Here is a 20,748-nt window from a genome sequence, read left to right on the forward strand (position 1 = left end):
ATAAAAAGATGGAACATCCCCGAAAGACCCACACTTATGCAGAAGATATTAGGTACAGAATACTGAGATGATAAACACTACTACTGTAACACTGAACAGGGACTGTGACATCAACAGTCAATTGGCAATCTGTGGGACATCTTAAAAGTCTGTAATAAAAGCAATGCTATTGATTCCATATTTATTTTAGAAGGATCTTTATCAAGTTTATCAGTGTGAAAAGGATGAATTCATAATAATCACCACTTAAAGACATCATTTTTCTCTCTGCTTCCATAGTTCAGCTTACCATTTAGTCTATAGTCTCATTTCATAGGATCTGAACTACACAATTGTGTATTGCAGACAAAATATCTTCAAGTTTACTTTGAAATGATACAAGGAAAGAATAGATCAAGGTTTCAAGTTTACAGAAAACCATACTGTAACAATTGACCAATATAAATAGTTCTTCATACTTGTTTATTCTGTTTTATTCAAATAACACTAAGCATCCTAACACATGTTCCCCTATACTCTCCTTATGCTCGTTTTCTGCTCTTTAAGTAAAAACATCTCAAAGTCAACAAATTTATAGCCACTGTTCCTAGCAAATGGTGATACACCAAAATCCCAATTCTCATGAATTTTAACATATTTAAAGTACATTATTTAACCTAAGACTGAAAAACTGTGTCTTAACTTTATTAAAAAAGATAACCACATCAGTTTAATTACATGTGATACTACCTATTCAATTTATTAAAAATTGTAATAAACATAATAATGAACTAGTGCTCCAAACTTAGACTGTGCACGGGGAAGACACTATGAAGACACAAGAGACTGCCTTGCAATAGGAAGTACAGATTCCTTCTACAGAGATGGAGAAATAAAGGACAATTCTAGTTGTCTAAAAGACAAGTCACTGTACACATTTTATTTACAGTTTTGTACACTGTCTTAATATGAATGGGACCGCTTTTCTACTTGAGCCATTTGTAACCAGAGCAAAAGAACCTAAGTAATACAAAGTGTTAAAGTACAGCATAAAGATACAAAAGCAGACATACTAATTCTAGTTAGGAATGTAATTATGATGTTACATTTTTATAGTCCACAATTATGTTTAGGGATCACACAGACATAGATCACTGATTTGAATGAAATGCATAAATTTGTAGCAAAGCTTTGTAGTTACAAAAAAACAAAAAGTTACCAAAGAATGCACAAATTTAATGTTTATTCCACGTTTCTGTCATATTCCTGGATCCTTCACCAATGTTACATGAAGAAAAAAAACAAAAGCAAAACAAATGAAAAACTGAAATCAGAATCAGTAATGTTATCAAGGAGGGAAGCAAATAAATTAAACTCTAGCAGCCATCAGCAAGAGGCCAGCAAGGAGAATGCTGTGGAAGGACAACGAGGTTGCTAGAAAACTGCACGCAGACTCTCACCAGCAAAACACGCTCCTGCACGGAGTGCAGCAGAAACAGATCTTTTCCTGCTAAGGTAACAGAAATGCAAGTTCTTTTTCGAATACTGTGGAAAGGCAAATGTGTGTATCATGGTAATTCTACCCAGCTGTTACAGTGCGGGCCAGGGACACACCTGCGGATTCTGGGGTGGCGTATACTGTAATTCTTTGATTGGGATAGTGAACACACTAGCAAAAATTGGGGGGAGGAAGGGAAGAAATGAACACAGAGGTACAAGACAAAGGCGAATGAGACTTCTCTTATATCTTAGCAACATTTAGATGGAATCAAACTTCAGTGCAGTCCACTCTGCTTAGATGAGGCTTTGGTTCAGCTCCCAATCTCGATTGCGTGACGCAGTCTCCTGTGAGAACACTCAGGTGTCTTCTTAAACAACAAACCTATTTTTAGTGGTGGAGCCGCTCTTTGTAGCCGTGTCTGCGTGGGACTGATAACCAATTACTATCTTTGGAGGAAGTCCTAACCTTTCCTTGTATACCCTCCTATAAGACAAAGAAAAAAAAAGACCATTAACTCCTCTTTTTTAAAATAAGCTTTTAAAAAATTCATCCCTTATTAGCCTTTACATTAAGAAATGCTCACAGGAAGCAAAACAAAATATTCATTTTCTTTCAGTATAACTAGAAAAATTAAAAATTAGCCTTTACTTTCACAAGCATACTTAATCAGATTACACATATTTGTAATCCCATCAGTCTGTGTAAGGAACTACAATAACTACGACTAAATCAGTAGTGAACAAAGCAGAATCAGTTCGTGAGTTCACAGCACTTATATTTTATAAATCAATAATCGATACCTATGATGAAATAATCACACATACACTTATTTAAAAATAAGTAATACCACACACCTCCTTTCATCCCTCTATGTAAAAGGTGAAAACTAAGGTGGGTGTAGTGTTCTAAGCCTGGAATCTCAGCATCCATGAGATTGAGGAAGGAAAAGGCCAGCTTGGTTTACATAGCAAGACACTATCTCAAACAAATAAACAAGGAAAGAGAAAGAGAGAAAGAGAGAGCGGAGGGAGGGGGAGAGAGGAAAGAAAGAAAATTTCTATTGTACATATAAATTCGATTTTGTCTATGTACTAACTTCACAATCCAATTTTCAAATTAGCTGTGACTACCTTAAGAACAAAATGTGTTGTGTATTAAACAGGATTAAGTATATGAGTGTGAGCTATATAGATTAGAGTATCTAATCTGCAGTATTAAGAAAATCTCTCCTTAAAAGCCCAAAAGGTGGCTGGACATTACGGCGCACGCCTTTAATCCCAGCACCTGAGAAGCAGAGGCAGGTAGATCTTTAAATTCGAGGCTAGCCTGGTTTATATAGTGAGTTCTAGAACGAGCCAGGGTTATGTAGACACTGACTCAAAATAAATGGATGAATGGATGGGCAAACACAGATGTCAAGGTGTTAAAAGCTTCTAAGGAATGAAACACATCTAAAGAAACAACAAAAAGCTACAGAAAAAAAAAATGCAATCTGCATGGCTATGTATTGTGAGTGGATATGAAAAACAGGCTGACAAAATACCCGAAAAGGAGCACAGACCTCATTTGTCAATTTCAGAAATCTGAATTTTCAATTCTCAGGGAAAAAAATACTGAACACTCAAAAACAGGGAGAAAGACTCAATTTCACAGAGCTTTACCTTCAGCAGAATTAAAATTCTTCTAAACAGGTATTTTTTTGAAATAACTAATCTGGCAACTAGTATGAGATGACACTGTAACAGTTTCTTAAAATACTCTTTACCATTAAAAATGTATTTGCAAAAAAAAAAAAAAAGAGAGAGAGAGAAAGAAAAAATGTAGCGAGTAGTTGAAGTGTACCAACTGGAAGCATAAAAGCCACTGTCAAGTCAGGCGGTGGTTGCGCACATCTTTAATCACAGCACTCAGGCAGAGGCAAGTGGATCTCTGTGAGTTCTACACCAGCCTGTTCTACAGAGTGAGTTCCAGGACAGTCAGGACGGTGACACAGAGAAACCTTGTCTCGAACGGCCTCCCAACCCCCAAACAAAAACTATAGTGGTAAAAACACCTTTAATCCCAGTACTTGGAAGGCAGAGATCTCTGAGAGTTGAGTTCAAGACCAGCCTGGTCTATAAAGCTTCCAAGACAACGAGGGCGACAGAAAAGCCCTGTCTTGAAAAACAAAATAAACAACCAAAAAAAATTCCTTGAAAAACTAAGGTTAAAATGTTTTAGATTTCAAACTCTGTAATATTGATACAAAAGAACTCTAACAAATTCATTAATTTTTGTTTTTTGAAGAAATACAACGTTCCTAACAAGTAAATATTGAAACTAAAAGATGAAAAGTGACATGTCAACAACGAATCTCTTCCTTATAAATCCCACCGAGAATCAAACTTGATTTTTCTTTTTACCAATTTACATGTAGCCAAAGAGAATTCTAGCAAAATTCTGGAGGGAAGAATGGGGGAGAATGACCACATTTGTAAAGAATAAAACTTACCAGAACAAAATACAAAAACTTATAAATATGTTTATAAGGGGTCTAAATATGGACAGGAACCATGACTTACTACCTGCACTCAACTTCTAGACAGCGCACACACCACTGCTGTAAAACCATTCTACAGAGGACAAACACATTCAATATTAACAGGGTCCAAATTTCTAAGTGTTCATGAAAACATTTACAAAGAAAATAAGTCTGTAAACTCCTAAGTTTTTGGAGCTGAATGTAAAAGACTTCTAGATGTAGTTAATACTGTCCAAGAAGTAGGTAGGTAGAGCAAAACGCACCCTATGTGTGTGACTGCGTCTCTGTTTTCACACTCAGTAGTCCATATTGCTATCTTATCACCTTTAGCTCTAACATTGACAACAGCTCCACATACATCATCGCTGTAGTCATCAAAAGATTCTCCAATAAGGCACAGCAGCTAAAAAAAAATTGAAAAATAAAATACAAATTACATTAAATATATCATCAACAGCGAAGAAAGCAAAGGTCTCTTTTCTAGATGTACAGTTAAAAACCTAAAGCAGCTTTAAAATCAAGAGCTGACTGCTTAAATAGGCAAAGGCAGGTTGCCAAGTTTGAAGCCATTTTGATCTACAGAGACAAAAAAAAGCAAATAAATATAAAGAATTGATTCTTAATTTTTTGTTGTTGCTGTTTTGTTGGGGATGGAGGCAGGACATGCATGCCATAGCAAACTAATGCAAGAGGACAATTTGCAGCAGTTGGCTCTCCCACTCCACCCAGTAGGTTCTAGGAATTGAACTCAGGTGGTTAGATCGGCAGCAAGCCCCATCTACCTGTGGGCCACAGACCAACTTATGAATTGACTTTTAAAATGCCTAAATTTTACTAATTTAAATTGCTTTTTGCCTTGGTTTAAAAAAAAATCAAATGTTTTAACTTTTTCTGCAAATTGGGCACACACAAAAGTGATCTCATTAATATCCATCTGCTCAGCTGCTTAGTATGTTGGCAAACAATCATTAACGAGATGACAGAAATAGCTACCCATTTAATTGCCATGTTCTAACAGTTTCCAAGCAGAGTTAGTGGCATTAAACACATTTAACATTACTGAGCAACTGTCACTACCATTGCCATAATTTTTTCAATCTACAAAACCGAAATGTCCTTTTTCCTACGGCAGCAGGTCTCAACCTGGAGGTCATGTCCCATTTGGGACAAGCCTTTCACAGGGGTTGCCTAAGACCATCAGAAACCATAGGTATTTACACTGCAATTCATAACAGTAGCAAAATTACAGTTATGAAGTAGCAACAAAAATAATTTTATAGTTAGGGTCAGCACAACATGATTAAGTATTTGAAGGTCGCAGTATCAGGAACATTGAGAACCACACTGTCTTCTAGGATTTCCTCTCTCCAAAAGAGTAAATAAATCTTCGCTTTAAAATATTACTGATACACACATGTAAGTGCTTATTCACTTTGTTAGTGTCAACTATAAATAAGGTATTGAGTTCAAGTGATGACAAGAATGCCTATGATTTTTTATTTAGCGTAGCTCATAAATCCAAAGTGCTAAAGAACCATATCAAAACACATACACTAAAGAATGTTAACCAACAACTTTACTGCTCGATTACAGTTTTCAAAATTTTAAAATTTTTAATTAGCAATGCTATAAATGGGTTGTAAATACTTTACATTGATCACAAAATGTGAGAGCCTATCATTTTTGGTTAATGAAATGACAGGCAGTTGATTGTAGAAGGTAGAGTGGATGTCAATCACTTTTTATCTGACTTGTAGAATAATAAAAACCATTCACAGAATTCACGTGTATATTATTTTCCCATGATAGAAAAAAAGATTATTTGCCATATAGCACATGCTTATCTAAGCACAGCACTCAAAAGCTGTAGGCTGGAGGGTCCTGAGTTCTAGTCCCAGCAGAGCAGTAGAACATTGCTCTAAGAACAGGGTTGGGGATGGTCTTCCAGCAGGAAAGTTCACACCTAGGCACACTAAGCACTCCTCCCTTCATCTGTCTCCATGTATTTTTATTTTCACCACAGCATCTTCATACCTGTGTCATCACTTGCACTCCCCGCAGCTGGCTCCCTTTCTCTTACCCCCTCCCTATTACATGTATTCATTGGCCTATTTCCCCACCTCATTACATTAGGTCTTGTTAGTTCCATGACCTATAAACACATTATGTAACAAACACACACATGTATTTTAAACCTAAGTTCTACATATGAAAGAACACATGCCACGTATTTCTTTCTAAGTCTGGCTTATTTTGGTTAACACAATACTTCCCAGTTACATCCAAAAAAACAAAACAAAAGCCTCAAGAATCTGAATGTCATCCTTGAACAAGGCCTATACTAACTTCTATTTTGTTCCAATTTTAGTGTATACGATGCCATGTTTCCTTTCTAGAACAGGAAGCCTGAGTAAACCAAAGAAAATACATCCTAAAGCCAGTCTGTAATTTTAAAGCCTTACTGTCTCTAGCCAAAAGCGATCGAGGTCACTTCGTCTCTGCTGCTTGTTCAATGTAATTAGCCATCGACCACCCCGTTTGTTCTTCTCATCTTCCCACATAGGCTCAATACCATCCTATAAAATAACAACACAATTAGACTCAGCAAGCAACCACACTGACAACTTTTCTTTTAGTCCCTACACCCCTGCAGTTGGTACAGCCTTTAAAAGCACACAGGAACTGCGTGCCAGAGGCATGCAACTACAGGAGAGTGCCACTCATCATTTAACCATCAGATCCTCAGGTCTCATTTCATCTGAAGGATCTTTAAATTCCTGAGAAGCAGACACCTTTCAGAAACTACATTAGAAATTATGTAATATGAGCCAATTAAAGTCCTATCCTAGAACCTGACAAAGGTCTATTTACAAATATCTCATGGGTTAAAAATGAGTTGACGAAGTCAGTCTACTTGAGTATATCCAGGAAGGGCTGCACAGGATTAGCAAGGCTCAAAGTCAATCCCAGGATGTACCCATGAGTAACTATGTCACCAGACTAGTGTACTCAAGCCTGGTAAAGTCAACTGCCTGAATTTGTGGCCAGTTCTTACAAATACCTGAGTGTTCTGGTCCTGTAATAAATATAAACAATCATTGATTAGGCATACCTTAAAAAGTGAGTAGTCACAGCCAGGCATTAAATTACTAGACAACTGGATATGGTTGTATAGACTAGGTAAAAGAAAATAATAATTAAAAACATAATATGTAATGCAGGATTTGGGTGCTTACATAGATATATATACAAACACAATATACACATTTGGAAAATATGAAAAACATAAAAGTTTAAGTATATTTGTTTTTCTTTTTGATTCTAATATCTGAAATGGACAAAACCAGTCTCAATAATGATTACATTCAAGAAATTTTATAACATAGATTACTACAAAGAACTATCTCAAATGACTTTATTATAACAAAAATATTTCTATACATCTGTTTGTGAATTGGAAGAAAATGAAAACAACCACCCAGACTGAATGGTTTAATCAACATTATCATCCCATCAAGTATCCAGGTATAAACACAACTCCAACTCCAAAAATGGTTCCAGGTTCCCACCTGGACAATGGGGAGCTCGGGCACATACCAGGCTCACAGCTATATACCAACAGTTGGATCTGTATTTCCAAATTATTTAAACCATGGAACAGTATTTGAGATGTTTGATATTCACTGCCTGAAGGGAGAAAACCCTTATCACTATCTCTTGCAATCTCTTAGAGTAAAATTTGCCTATCTTTAACATTAGATGGCAGAGATTATCTTTTACTGGTCTGCAAACCTTCAACGGCATTAAACGAGGCATGCTCTCCTGTGCTAACTTTAACTTTATCCAGGAATATTTTAGACAATTTTAAGAAAGAATTCTACATTTTATCAAATTATCAGCTTGAATAAGATAACATTATTATGCTTAAGGTATCTAATGGTTCACTATTCCCAAACCACAACCTCAAGAATCTTAATATTACACAGACTAGATTAAAGCAAAATGGACTAAAGAACTGGTTAAATAAAATCTGCTACAAAAGAGTAAGAACTAAATAGGTAGCCTAATATGTACAGAAAAATAAAGGATTCTTTTCAATCTCTCAGTTACAGTACCCAATGATTTCGCTTATACTAACTAAACTGTGGGTCTGTGTTCTACTAAACAACAAATTAGAAACACAATTATATAAACTTGTAAAAGCCAAACAATCTAGATTACATGCAAATATGCCTGGAGGTAGGGTTCAAGACCCTTCTTTTCCTTTGTAGGAAACTAGAGAGCTTTTTTGTTTTTGTTTTTGTTGTTGTTGTTTGAGACAAGGTTTCTCTGTAGCTTTGGAGCCTGTCCTAGAACTAGCTCTTGTAGAGCAGGTTAGCCTCAAACTCACAGAGAACCACCTGCTTCTGTTTCCCAAGTGCTGAAATTAAATGTGTGCCACCACGCCTTTAGCTGAGAGTTTCTTTCTGCGTGTGTAAAAGAAGGTTTCGTTGTAGTTACTCAAGAGTCTTGGAGTAAGCACAATTAGAGTATAAAAATCCCTTGATGCTTTCAAGAACTCCAATTAACTAGAAAACTACTTTAATTAATTAGCAGAGCTTAAATATATGTGTATCATAAAAACACTAGAATGTTCTCAGTAGAAAATGAATTCAAGTTTTATTTATTTTATACTTTGCCTTTTAAATGATGCAATGTATATTAAATGTCTATTCTAAGGCAAGCATTGGAAATACATTGAATACCGACTGTGCCCTTGAAAAACAAAAGCTGTGAATTACATGACTATAATTCATTTTTGTATTCAATTCAACATGTATATGAACCTAACAAATATATAGACTAGGTAACTTTGAGGTAGCTCAATGCATTCTCAAATTTTGCCTTTCATATTCTTAAACATCATTTTCCTAAATATTCTCCAAGGAAATCAAGAAAACTTTGGAGGAGCCTCAATGGTACAGCACCTGCCTATCACATTTAAGTTTTCGTATCTAATCCTCAGAAAACAAAAACTAAGTGAAAATAATCCATTTCAAAGCTTCTAAGGCACAGGCGGTGTACGTGCGCTATGCTTTGGGAGGTAAAGGTTAGTTATAGAATGCTAAGCCATCCTCAACAACTCGGCTACATCCTGTCCCAAATGTACAAACTTTTCAAAGAAAGACTTTCAGCTTATATTCTACTTTAAAATCCTGTAAAACTTTACAATTTAAAGTCAACATTTTCCTACACTGCAAACTAAACCTAAAAGATAAAATATTTATTAATTTAACAAATTACAATAAAATTGATGAACTAACATTGCAGATACCATCATTCTCTTGACACGTCTCTGAATTCTAATCACTTCAGCCTTTGGTATCCTGAGCAGGGGAATTCCAGGTATCGTACTGAAAACTGTTTGCAGAAATAAGGCTCTCCAGAACCCAGTTATGACACAAATATATCTAGGTGACTGCACATGGAAACAAATTTCAAAAATGTCAAAAATTCTAAGACTGTAAAAGAGGATTCTCACAGAACGATGAAGAACAAAGACTATTCAAATCTAAAGAGTTGACTATAATGACCCTGTTTCTTTCTGCTGCTTGTGGGGGTGCTGGAGATCAAACATAGGGCTTTTGTAGAGACTAAACCATGTATAGTAAAAGCATAATCACCAATTCAAACATTTGTGAAGAGACAAATACACTTCATCTTTCATTTTGTGAATGATGTAAGATTAAAACAATTATACAACGTAAAAAAGTATAAATATCTTAATTACTTACGCCCAAAAGTCTTCAACAGTATCAAACTTAGAGATCAATCGAAGGTTTGCTTGCCAAGTTTTGCTTTTATCATTTTTAAAAAACCAGAGTGCCCACCTAAAAATAAAAAGCCAACATATAAAAAAGTTGTTTACCCATATTCATAGCAGAATTATTTACTAGTCAAAAGGTGGAAATGTCCATCAGTAAGAAAATGATGTCAAATTATAGCACTGCCATACGATAGAAAACTATTCAGCCTTCAAGACGAAATTCTGACACTCAGTATAACAAGGATTAATTCCAAGACCATGGCATCGTATGAAATAATACCACCCAACACACACACACACACAGAGTACTCTATGACTCTACCTATATGAGGTGCCTAAGGTAGATTCAGGAAACAAAAGTGAGGCCAAGGGGCTGGAGAAAATGGTGCTGGCGACTTATTTAATTAACTAGCTTCAGTTTAAAAGATGAAAAAAGGGTTAGGGAAATAGCACAGCAGGCAAATGCACTTACAGTGGAAGCCTGGTGACTGATTTTGCACAACTGTTTGTCCTGTGATCTGTTTGTGCTGTGACACAGGAAAACCTTTAGATATGCATATGCATATACACAAAAATAAACGTATTTTATGTGCTGTGTAACCCTGGCTGTTCTCAAATTCTCTTTGTGGACCAGGCTTGCCTCTATGCTAGGACTAAAGGCATGTGGCATCATGCTGGCTCTAAAGTCCATTCTCTGCAGATGAAAACAGGTTCTGTTACACAACAGTGTGAGTGCAACTAGCATCACTAAGCTGTGGATCTGAGAGGTTAAGAGGGGCTGGACAGGTGGCCCGGTGGTTGAAGGCTCCACCTACTCTTCAGTGGATCCAGGTTAATTCCCAGCACCCTCATGGTGGTTCATAATTATCTTTAACTAGCTCCAGGATCTGATGCCTCTTATGGCCTCCACAGACACTTTACACACGGTGCACAATCACACATGCAGGGTGAACACCCACCCATATGCACAAAAATAAATCTAAAATGTTAAAAAAAATAAAGTTTAAGATAAACTGTTATTTGAACTTTACTATGTATATTTAAAAGAAAAATTTTAGGCTCGAGACCACGCCGCCTCTGCCAGCCGCCTCCTTTCGACGGCCCTCACCGCGCAGGCCGGGTCGCCTCTCCCCCCTCCGCCCCCGCCGCGGAAAGTTAAGTTTGAAGAGGGGGGACGAGGGAAACATGGACATGAAGAAGAGGATCCACCTGGAGCTGAGAAACCGGACCCCGGCAGCAGTTTGAGAACTTGTCTTGGACAATTGCAAAGCAACGATGGAAAAATCGAGGGGTTAACGGATGAATTTGTGAACCTAGAGTTCCTCAGTTTAATAAGTGTAGGCTTGTTCTCAGTTTCAGATCTCCCCAAGCTACCGAAATTGAAAAAGCTTGAGCTCAGCGATAACAGAATCTTTGGCGGTCTGGACAGACTAGCAGAAGAACTGCCAAGCCTCACACATCTGAACTTAAGTGGAAATAAGCTGAAAGATATCAGCACCTTGGAACCTTTAAAAAAATTGGATTGTCTGAAAAGCCTGGATCTCTTTGGCTGTGAGGTCACTAACCTGAACGATTACAGAGAGAGTGTCTTCAAGCTCCTGCCCCAGCTGTCCTATCTGGACGGCTATGACCGAGAGGACCAGGAAGCACCTGACTCGGATGTGGAGGTGGATGGCGTAGAGGAAGCCCCTGACTCAGATGCAGAGGTGGATGGTGTGGACAAAGAAGAAGAGGATGAAGAAGGAGAAGATGAAAAGGAAGAGGAGGATGAAGAAGAGAATGAAGATGAAGATGAGGATGTAGAAGATGATGAAGATGAAGTCAGTGGGGAGGAAGAAGAATTTGGACATGATGGTGAAGTTGATGAAGATGAAGAAGATGAGGATGAAGAGGAGGATGAAGAGGAGGAAGAAAGTGGGAAAGGTGAAAAGAGAAAGAGGGAAACAGACGATGAAGGAGAAGATGATTGAGACCCCAAACAATCTGCAAGAACCAGAACTGTTGAGTATTGGTTGGACTGTTCATGGATTTGGTAGCTGTTTAAAAAGGTAGCTGTGATACAACCCCAGGACACTCCACCCAAAGAGCCAAAGAATAGTTCCCAAGACATTCCGCCTTCCTCCGTTTAGCCCCTTGGTAATCCACCACCAAGCCTGGGGACTTCTGCCCCAACAAAATTGTAAAGGTTGTTAGGTTTTCGTGTAAGACTCTTGCTGTATCGTGACAGCTGTGGTTGGTGAGTTGACCGTCCTGGCTGCCAGTTACACTGCGATTGTAACAACATTTTTACTTTCTGTACAACAAGGAAAAGCTTTGTAAATAAAATCTTAACATTTTGGGTCTGTTTTCTCATGCTTTTCTTTCTTTTTTTAAGACAGTAGGACATTTTATGTGATGACTGCTCAAAAAAACGTATTTTCTAAGATGAAGTAAAATAAATGCATTACTCTTTGGTAAAGCCTAAAAAAAAGGAAAAATTTTAAAAAGTAGTTTTTATTACAAAAGCAAACAATAGTTTTCATATTTTTCATTTAAAAAGCATGATTTTAGCTGGGGAAATAGTGCTTTACTAGTATAGATGAGGCCCTAGGTTTGATCCTGAGCAACACAATTAAAAATAAATATAACATTGTGTATCAACTATATAACAGATTCTCTGCAAAACAGACAATTATAGTGTACAAAATAATATGATAGCAGTTAAGAAAGAACAATTATTTAAAAGCAATATAGAGCAGAAATTAGTTAAAAGGAAAAAAGGGGTACAGAGATGGGGAAAATCATTTGGATAAGAAACTGCTCTTGCCTGGACTGCTTGATGATGTGCTGGATGAACTGGACATGCAGGACCCACAGAAAAAAATGACTGCTGAACTTGCCTAAAGGTGAAGACAGTCCTTCAGGGTTCCTGCTTCATGAAAGAGTCTGCCAAACATTCTTCAGGATACAGAAGAAAGTGACTGACAAACTGCCAAGAGAGGCCAGTCTTTCAAATTTCCTGCTTCATGGAAAAGTCTGCCAGATACTATGAGTCTATAGGCTGAAGATGGATGCCCTCAATGTTATATAAGAACTTTGGGTGATTGTCCAGGCAAGGAGATGTCTCTGTCAATTCTAGAGTTTTGGAAATTGCTTACAATGTACTTCCTGTTAATTTAGGTAATATTATATCCTTCTAGGGTCTTTGAAGAGTTGAAGAAAGATACAATTTTCCTTGGTTATGATAAAGGATAAATTAGACATAAAACTTTTGACTTACAAAGATAGGACAGAAGATAGAATATTTTCCTTAATTTGTCAAATGTAAATGGACTACACATTGTAACTATAATTCTTCCTTGATACCTATTTTGTTATATGTAATTTTACTATGTTAGAGTTAAAAACTTTCTTTTCATTTAGACAAAAAAGAGGAGGTGATGCGGGATTCCCCTCTGTATGTTGTGAACTCGTTTTATTTCCATTGGTTAATAAAGAAGCTGGTTTGAGCCTATGGCAGGGCAGAATAAAGCCAGGCGGAAAATCTGAATAGAGAGATATAAAGTAGGCAGTCAAAGAGATGCCAAGTAGCTGCTGAAGGAGACAAATGCTGAGCTTTACCCACTGCTACAATACACAGAATAATAGAAATAAGTTAATTTAAGGTGTAAGAGTTAGTCAATAAGAAGCCTAAGTTAATAGGTCAATAAGTATTTTAATTAATATATTTTCTATGTGATTATTTCCGGTCTGGGAGGCCAGGAAACAAATAAACAGTCTCCATTTACACACTGTGTGAGGTAGTATAATCTAGAAATCACTCTAAAACGCATCTTTTAAAGTTAAGACTTCAGCCTACAAAAATTACCTCAGTTGCATGTGGTAGCTCAAACTTGAACTCAATCCTAAAACTCAATGGGCTCATGGAGGACAACTGGAAGCAATCCTGGGCTACTTAGTGAGTGCCAAGCTATGTGGGCTACAGTATAAGCACCTTTCTCACTAAATTCCTATCTGTTTACATGTCCTTTACATATTCTACATATAAAACATGTACTATTTAATCTAATACTGTTTTGAATGGTGATATAAATGAGCCATTTTTTCCTCCACTTTCACTTGAAAAACTGAAAACCTATACTTATTTCTTGGGGGAAATGAATAAGCCTATTACTTAAAATTATGAGTACTCAGTATAAAAATTATAATTATTTTACAAAAAAGTTTGCAGTTGTTGCAGTAAGCTTGACAATTACACAAAACAATGGTATTTCTGGTAAGTTTAGAGGTGATATGTTTGATGCTCTAAATGAAATGTGTTTACATTTTTAGGATAAGCATAATTCACTGGACTATTCTCAGAGCAACCAATAAATCATGCTACAAGAATCATACACAAATAAACAACCGGTTCCAAATATTAAAAAAGCCAATGAATTCTAATGTCATGTCTTAGAATTACTCTAAGAATATAGTTAAGTGGGAACACAAAAATAAAAATTCTGGAGTCCACAGTGCTGTTTTAAGAGTTTAAAGGGAAGTCAGGTGTGGTGGCACACACCTTTAATCCCAGCACTGGGGAGGTAGAGGCAGGGGATCTCTGTGACTTTGAGGTCAGCCTGGTCTACAGAAAGAGTTCCCCAACAGCCAGGGCTAAACAAAAAAACCTGTCTCACAAAAACAACAACAGCAAACAAACTTTAAAAGGAGGGGCTGGGGAGAGCACTCATCAGTTAATAACACTTGCAGAGGAAGCACCCATACAGTAGTTCACAGCCAGTGTGAGTAACTCCAATTCTAAGGGATTTGACACCTGGCCTCCATGGGCACTGCATGTATATGGTATACTTGGAGATAATACACATAAAAACAATAAATAATCAATTTAAAAGAGAAAAGGGGTAACACAAGATCAAGCTTTTGAGAAATTATTGAAAACAAAATGATATAATCATGAGACATTAGCATATATTTATATTAAAAATTACTACATGGTAAACTTTTACTAAGACTGACAAGATATCCAGAAGACATGGGGAAATTGATATTTGCCTACATAAATATTAAAATCCTTTTAAATCAAATCCCAAATAATTCAGAGACTCTAATAAAAGTAAACTGGAACTGCACTTTACTGATTTAATATCCCTACTATTTGAAAGCCTGGAAATCAACTTTAAGATAATCCAAAGAAAGAAAAAAAAGGATATAAGTAAAAAACACAAAATGGGCTGTCCCTAGAGAATACCACAAGTGATCCAAGGAGTATGGAAATGTTCTAAACTTCAATAAAGAAGTACATACACAGCAAGAAACCTGGTTTCCCACTTCAGACTGGTACCCATCTGGTCTGAACAATTTATGCATATGTGGGCACACAACAGCTCTGACCAGCACACACCACGTTTAACAAAGGGGAAGAAAGCAAACACACTACTAGAGAAAGCAAACACACTTTATATACACTGTTCTCTGCTCATTAATAAATCCTGTAATTGTTAAGGGTTTAAAAGAAAACACAAAAACTACCAAATTTATGGTAAGTCACTAATGATTCAAGTATCAAAATGCACTTTACAAAAAAAGATTAGAACTTATAGAGAAACTGAAATCTCTTAGGATATCCCACAAAGATTGAGTAAATCTGTTTATTTTCCGTGATCTCACATTTCTTTCAAGTATTGAAGGTGTGGATTACTTCCCACCATAAGAGCAAACTAATACAACTGCTCAGATGACTAAATGACAGAGTAAGCTCTGTGTGTTTGTGTGTGTGTGTGTGTGTGCACGTGCGCGTGCGTGCACGTCTGGTGCCAGGGACTCGTGAAGGTGGACTGGATCTCCTGAAACAGGAGTTACTGGCGGTTGTGAGATCCACTGGAATCCTGAGGCAAACCCGGGTCCTCTGCAAGAGCAATCAGTGCCTGTAACCATGGAGCTCCAAGCCCCAGAGGTAGCATTCATAAAAAACCACAAAAAGGACAAAATGAACTTAAGGGTTCTGGTGCTGCACTATCACCTTGAATTTTATCAACTTTTTATGATGTTTTTGTAAAACTGAGGGCCAAACCTAGAGATTTACAGTTGCTAGGCAAACGCTCTACTACTGAGCTACATCCCTAGTCCTCATCCTATTTTTCTTGTAAAGACCAGTTAGAACAGTGACAATCTTCACCATCACACAGAATTAATTATGTTCCTCACTGTGCGTGGACACACTGAATCAAGGGTCTCTCCTAGAAAGAAACTCTATCAACTATATTTTAACTATCATTTTGGTATGTCAACAATATGATAATGAAGGACAAAAATACGACAATTACAAACAGGCCTGCAGACTTTCAAAGAAAATTCAGTGAAACTTCTGTCTCAGGCAAACACTCATAGAAACCAGAAAGAAACTGGGCCTTCATAAGTCAGTTCCACTTTACTGTACATTTCGAGGTTCCATTTTTTTTCCACCATCAGTTGTCAGTGAAGTCAAATGATTTTCATTGCATAATCTGAAAAAACAGTTAACTAAACCAGAAATAGACTGGGAGGTATAGGTACAGCTAGAGAAAACCCGATAGGGAACTATCACCCATCTTCCCGTTACACTGTTAATTATGAAAATGGACCTTCTTAGTCCCCATCTCATCTCAATGTGCCAACCTCCTCTCACCATCTCCTTTCTCAGCCTGCCTTCGCTGTCTATTCTTGCTTCCTATGTGCTATACACTTTTCAAATGTTTCAATCTCTCATTCCTTCACCTACACTTTACTAAAAATCTTTGTTGAAGTCAGCAAAGAGTTATTTTAATTGTCCAACCCAACAGAAACTGTGGAACCTTGACTCAGCCATGTTCCTGGTTCCCATGGTCGACCACTGTCCTGTTTTTATGATTCTATTCTTCCGGGAAAAATTCCTTCTCCTAACAAAAATCCTCTGGGAGATGATAGCTGAGCATGGATGCCTAAAACCAGTCATATCGAGTCTGTGTGAGAAGCTCACCTGTTCTGGAGAGGGTGTTTGATATAGTGCTCTGGGTTTGCTATAGGAACCTCCAGACTGGATTCTGTTTTCTCCTCTTCCGCAGGTGGGGGATTAGTAGTAGGGGTGGTTTCCTAATGGAAAATAATATACAGTAAAGTTTTTAAGCTTTTTAAACAAAGCCATGACAGCAATACGATAAACAAGTTTTATACAAAGAACTAGACTACAACCCAACCTCTAGGACAATGAGACCACTTTTCATTAAGACAAAAACACTTCTCAAATTTAAATGATTTTTATAAAAAATGTAGTTACCCTATTTGCACATTTTTAGATCATCAAAGTATATATAAAATTCAATGACCCAACTTTCTTAGTATGTTAAAATATTATATTTTTTTGAGACAGGGTCTCATATAGCCCTGACTGGACTGGAAGGAGTTTTGCTTATTTCTGCATCCTGAGTGCTAGGATGAAAATCATATGCCACGACATACAACTAAACACATTCATTTTTAAATTGTTGCTTCCTACAGAGTACAGACGGTGGAGCTGCACTGCATTCATATATTTAAGAAAAAAACTTCTTAAAATGAGCATGGCGCTTTGTATCTGTAATTGAAGGACTTGGGAGGCTAAATCAAGACTCAATGTTCCAAGCCAGCCTATGCTGTCTAGTCATTTTGAGGTCAGTCTGTACAACTTTGTGAAACCCTGTCTCAAAAAAACAATGTAGCTGAGGCTGGTTTCCAGCTCACTGTAGTAGATGATGATGACCTTGAGTCCTGGGACTACCAGCACACCCACCATGGATGCCTGCTTTTTCCAACCACATCTGAAACACCCACATTTTACCAGGATTGTCAGATTTGAATGCATTTGGACCAAAAAAGTAAAGGCTAACAATAGATTATGGCTACTCTCAAAATAACACATTTTTAACCTAAGAGACAGGCTGCCCTTGAAAGGCCATTGTATATAAGTGAATTATACACAGGCAGACCAGAGAAGAGCAAAGCCATAAAGTGGTGCTGTGTTTATCTAGAGGATCATGAACAATACCTGAGAGCAGGGTGGTCACAGAACTGCGGAGTTTGGGCAGTATGCTACAGAGACTATGAGGGCCTCAGATGTCAAGCTAAAGTACACCCATCATTTAAGCAGTGGAAGCCACTAACGACCAGGTCAGAGAGGTTAAATACCCATAGCAAGTAAGGGAAGAGAAAAATACCATCAGTTCAAGTGCAAAAGAATAAACTTGATTTTAGATCAGCTAAGTTTATACGGGTCAAATAAAGAGTTCAGTACTGTACTTTAGGGATCCCAGGATTAGTAAGCTGTTGTACCAACAGCAGAAAGTTGAAAAGAAAGGAAAAAGCCAAGCATGAGCAGGATAAATCTAACTAGCTGGAAAGAACCCACACACACACACACACTCAGCCTTTTCAGTATTCTGTAAAAACTAGCACATGTCAACAAGTTAATATTATCAATGTGTCAGTCCTAATATTGCTCAGTGTTTCCTGGGTCTACCCTATGTCTGTTTTATTTTCTATAATAAATGTGATGAAATTTTAAATTCTCACTTTGATCACATCAATTTTTCATTATTTCCCAAAATCCTGGTATGCTTGTTATAGTTTTAAATATTCAAATCTGTCACCAACTTGCAAGGCAAACATGCATTTAACCATCTCTTCTTGGACATAAAGATTAGTGTCTACCACTACCATCACACCATAAACAACTGGGGCTTTCCTTCTAGAAAGAACCACCTAACCTTTCATCTTCAAGTGTATAAAGCCCCTCAGTTTAGAACACAGCTCCTTTAGCACTAATACAGATTCAAAGCAGTAACTCCAAGTGCGACCCCACACCAAACCGCTGGTCTATAGGGAAGTTATTGAAATGTAAAATAAACATCTGGGAATGTTTACAGCACCTGACAGTAATTATATATCTACTGTAATCAATCACATGCCTTTTTCATAGTGTGTATCATTTTATAAAAACTATTTTTTGGAGGCAAGATTCCATGTAGCTAAACTAGCCCCAAAGAGATTAAGAAGCAGAGGACAGAAGAGCTTGCATTCCTGATCCTCCCGCATCTACCATCTAACAGACTAAACCTAGCTTCAGTCAGCAATTTAAAGAACTCAAGTTTTTCACTCCTACATGGGATATAGTGGCTCGATTCACACCTACATACATGTTACAATCCAGTTCTGTCATTCATATTGTGCAATTTTGTGTCAGTTTTTCTGTCCCTTGCCTTCCTCATCATAAAATCTGCATCATGCACTGATGGTGCACATCTTTAATCACAGCATTCCGGAGGCAGAGGCAGTTCGACAGACAGACAGACAGTTCGAGACCAGTCTGATCTACAGATCAGACTGTAGTTCCAGGACTACACAGAGAAACCTTGATTCAAAAGTCAAAAAGATGAGCACTGCAGCATTATCTGAGAAGACTCACTGCTGGAACTAAATGAACCAACAGATGAAAAGCTTTCCTTCAACTGTCAATCCACCAGGAATGTACACTCTACCAGGGAATAACCTAAGGGCATTTCTATTATAGAGCTTCATTTCCGTATTTATTTGGAATGGTTCCAGAATTATAAACCTTTTAATACATATTACATATTTAATTACATATGTGTGCACATGTGGACTTTGTGCACATGCATGTAGGTGTCCACTCAAGCCAGAGGCAAATGATCCCTCCTGGAGCTGGTAACCAGTGATACCAATTTAGATGCTAGGAACCAAACTGGGTTACTCTGAAAGAACAGTCCATGCCCTTAACCACTGAGCCATCTTTCCAGCCTCTTATTTCATGTTTTTTAAAAAAACAGGAAACTATGCTGACGATTGTGCATATCTTTAATCTCAGCACTTGGGAGATAGAGGTAGGCAGATCTCTGAGTTGGAGGCCAATCTGGTCTACAGGGCAAGTTCCAGACCAGCCAGAGCTACAGAGGGAAACACTGAGAAACGATAAACTAACTACATTGTTCCTGGCTGTAAATACACTGTGTGGCTGGAGATTTTACTAGGTCTGCTATGACATGCACATTTTGCTCTCCTCTCTGTATCACGTCTACCTATTGCTTCTGGGGAGCCAGCAGGAGTCGTCACTGTAGCCCTCTCAAACTAGAGAGATCCAACACTGTGAAGTCACTCTACAGTAACACTCCAGACAACACAAAAGACAGTCCTAGTCCCTTTTCTGTTCTGAAACTTGGGCCTCATTTTCTGTGTTTTTATATATTTTAATGAATGGCTAGCACATAATATGTAGCTGAACTATTTATTAAAAGGGAATATAATGGATACTGAAGTCAAGAACCAAATTAAAGATCAAAGGAGCTGGAGAAAGAAGTATACTGTAGGTCTGGCATACTTGCTCACCTACCATCTGCGGTTGCAAGCAATGCTGCAGCTAAGAGCTTCCATTTCCCAGGCTCTGACTTCACTACCACAAATTTCCTCTAATGAATGCAATCCTAGATCTGCCAATCTCTGATGAACTAAAAGGAAATATTACAAAGTAGGGTGCATGTAGGGGGAGCCTACAGTACAGATCTAGTTGTAGTCCTTATTTGACAACTCCTTTAAATTTTCATTAGTTGGGTGTCACTTTTTAAGAATAGGGATTTAAGTGACTAAAACTCCCTAAGCATCAACTCATTTGCAAAGAGTTGTGAGGGGTTTTAGTGATAAACCTACAGTCTGGCACGCAACCCATCAACAGGTGACAATTTCAATTAGTCATCAGTTCTGTCAGGTGCTAGGACTTTGAGAAGCCAGCAGATGAGTAAATGAAGCATACTGAACAAGATTTCCAAACTCCAAGGTGTTCTGGCTAGACCCTTCAATTTTACCATAAGGAACCAGACTTAAATTGCAGAAGTTGAATCATTAGCATTCATATCTCAGAAACTTATCACAGGAGTAATGCTCTAACCTGCCTGGTGCATG

The 20,748-nt window shown here is 37.5% G+C and overlaps 2 protein-coding genes and 1 non-coding gene across 6 annotated transcripts in view; 1 reads left to right on the forward strand and 2 right to left on the reverse strand.

The window, feature by feature from the left end:
* Positions 1-445: 445 nt before the first annotated feature.
* The window catches only part of Eif4e (eukaryotic translation initiation factor 4E), a 35,425-nt gene continuing 15,122 nt past the window's right edge, over positions 446-20,748 (reverse strand). For 2 of the 4 annotated variants that reach the window (XM_087897524.1, XM_048456865.3), the window contains 6 exons: positions 16,781-16,893; positions 9,776-9,871; positions 7,114-7,177; positions 6,464-6,577; positions 4,265-4,404; positions 446-1,963 (listed from right to left, as the gene is read on the reverse strand). In XM_087897524.1, coding sequence (XP_087753650.1) covers positions 1,849-1,963; positions 4,265-4,404; positions 6,464-6,577; positions 7,114-7,177; positions 9,776-9,871; positions 16,781-16,893 — 642 coding nt within the window. In that variant the 3' untranslated portion in view covers positions 446-1,848. The remainder of the gene's footprint in view (positions 1,964-4,264; positions 4,405-6,463; positions 6,578-7,113; positions 7,178-9,775; positions 9,872-16,780; positions 16,894-20,748) is intronic. The other 2 variants (XM_087897526.1, XM_087897525.1) reach the window with 2 other exon arrangements.
* On the reverse strand, positions 6,290-6,391 carry LOC125414873 (U6 spliceosomal RNA). Its single transcript, XR_007236429.2, has one exon. It is a non-coding gene; the product is annotated as a U6 spliceosomal RNA (small nuclear RNA).
* LOC125414725 (acidic leucine-rich nuclear phosphoprotein 32 family member B-like) lies at positions 10,993-12,145 on the forward strand. The gene is given in 2 exon segments (XM_087897523.1): positions 10,993-11,074; positions 11,077-12,145. Coding segments are annotated over 2 exon segments (783 nt in total). The 3' UTR covers positions 11,778-12,145.

Source organism: Myodes glareolus, chromosome 17 (genome assembly GCF_982192425.1).
Source record: "Myodes glareolus chromosome 17, mMyoGla1.1, whole genome shotgun sequence".
NCBI lineage: Eukaryota > Metazoa > Chordata > Mammalia > Rodentia > Cricetidae > Myodes > Myodes glareolus.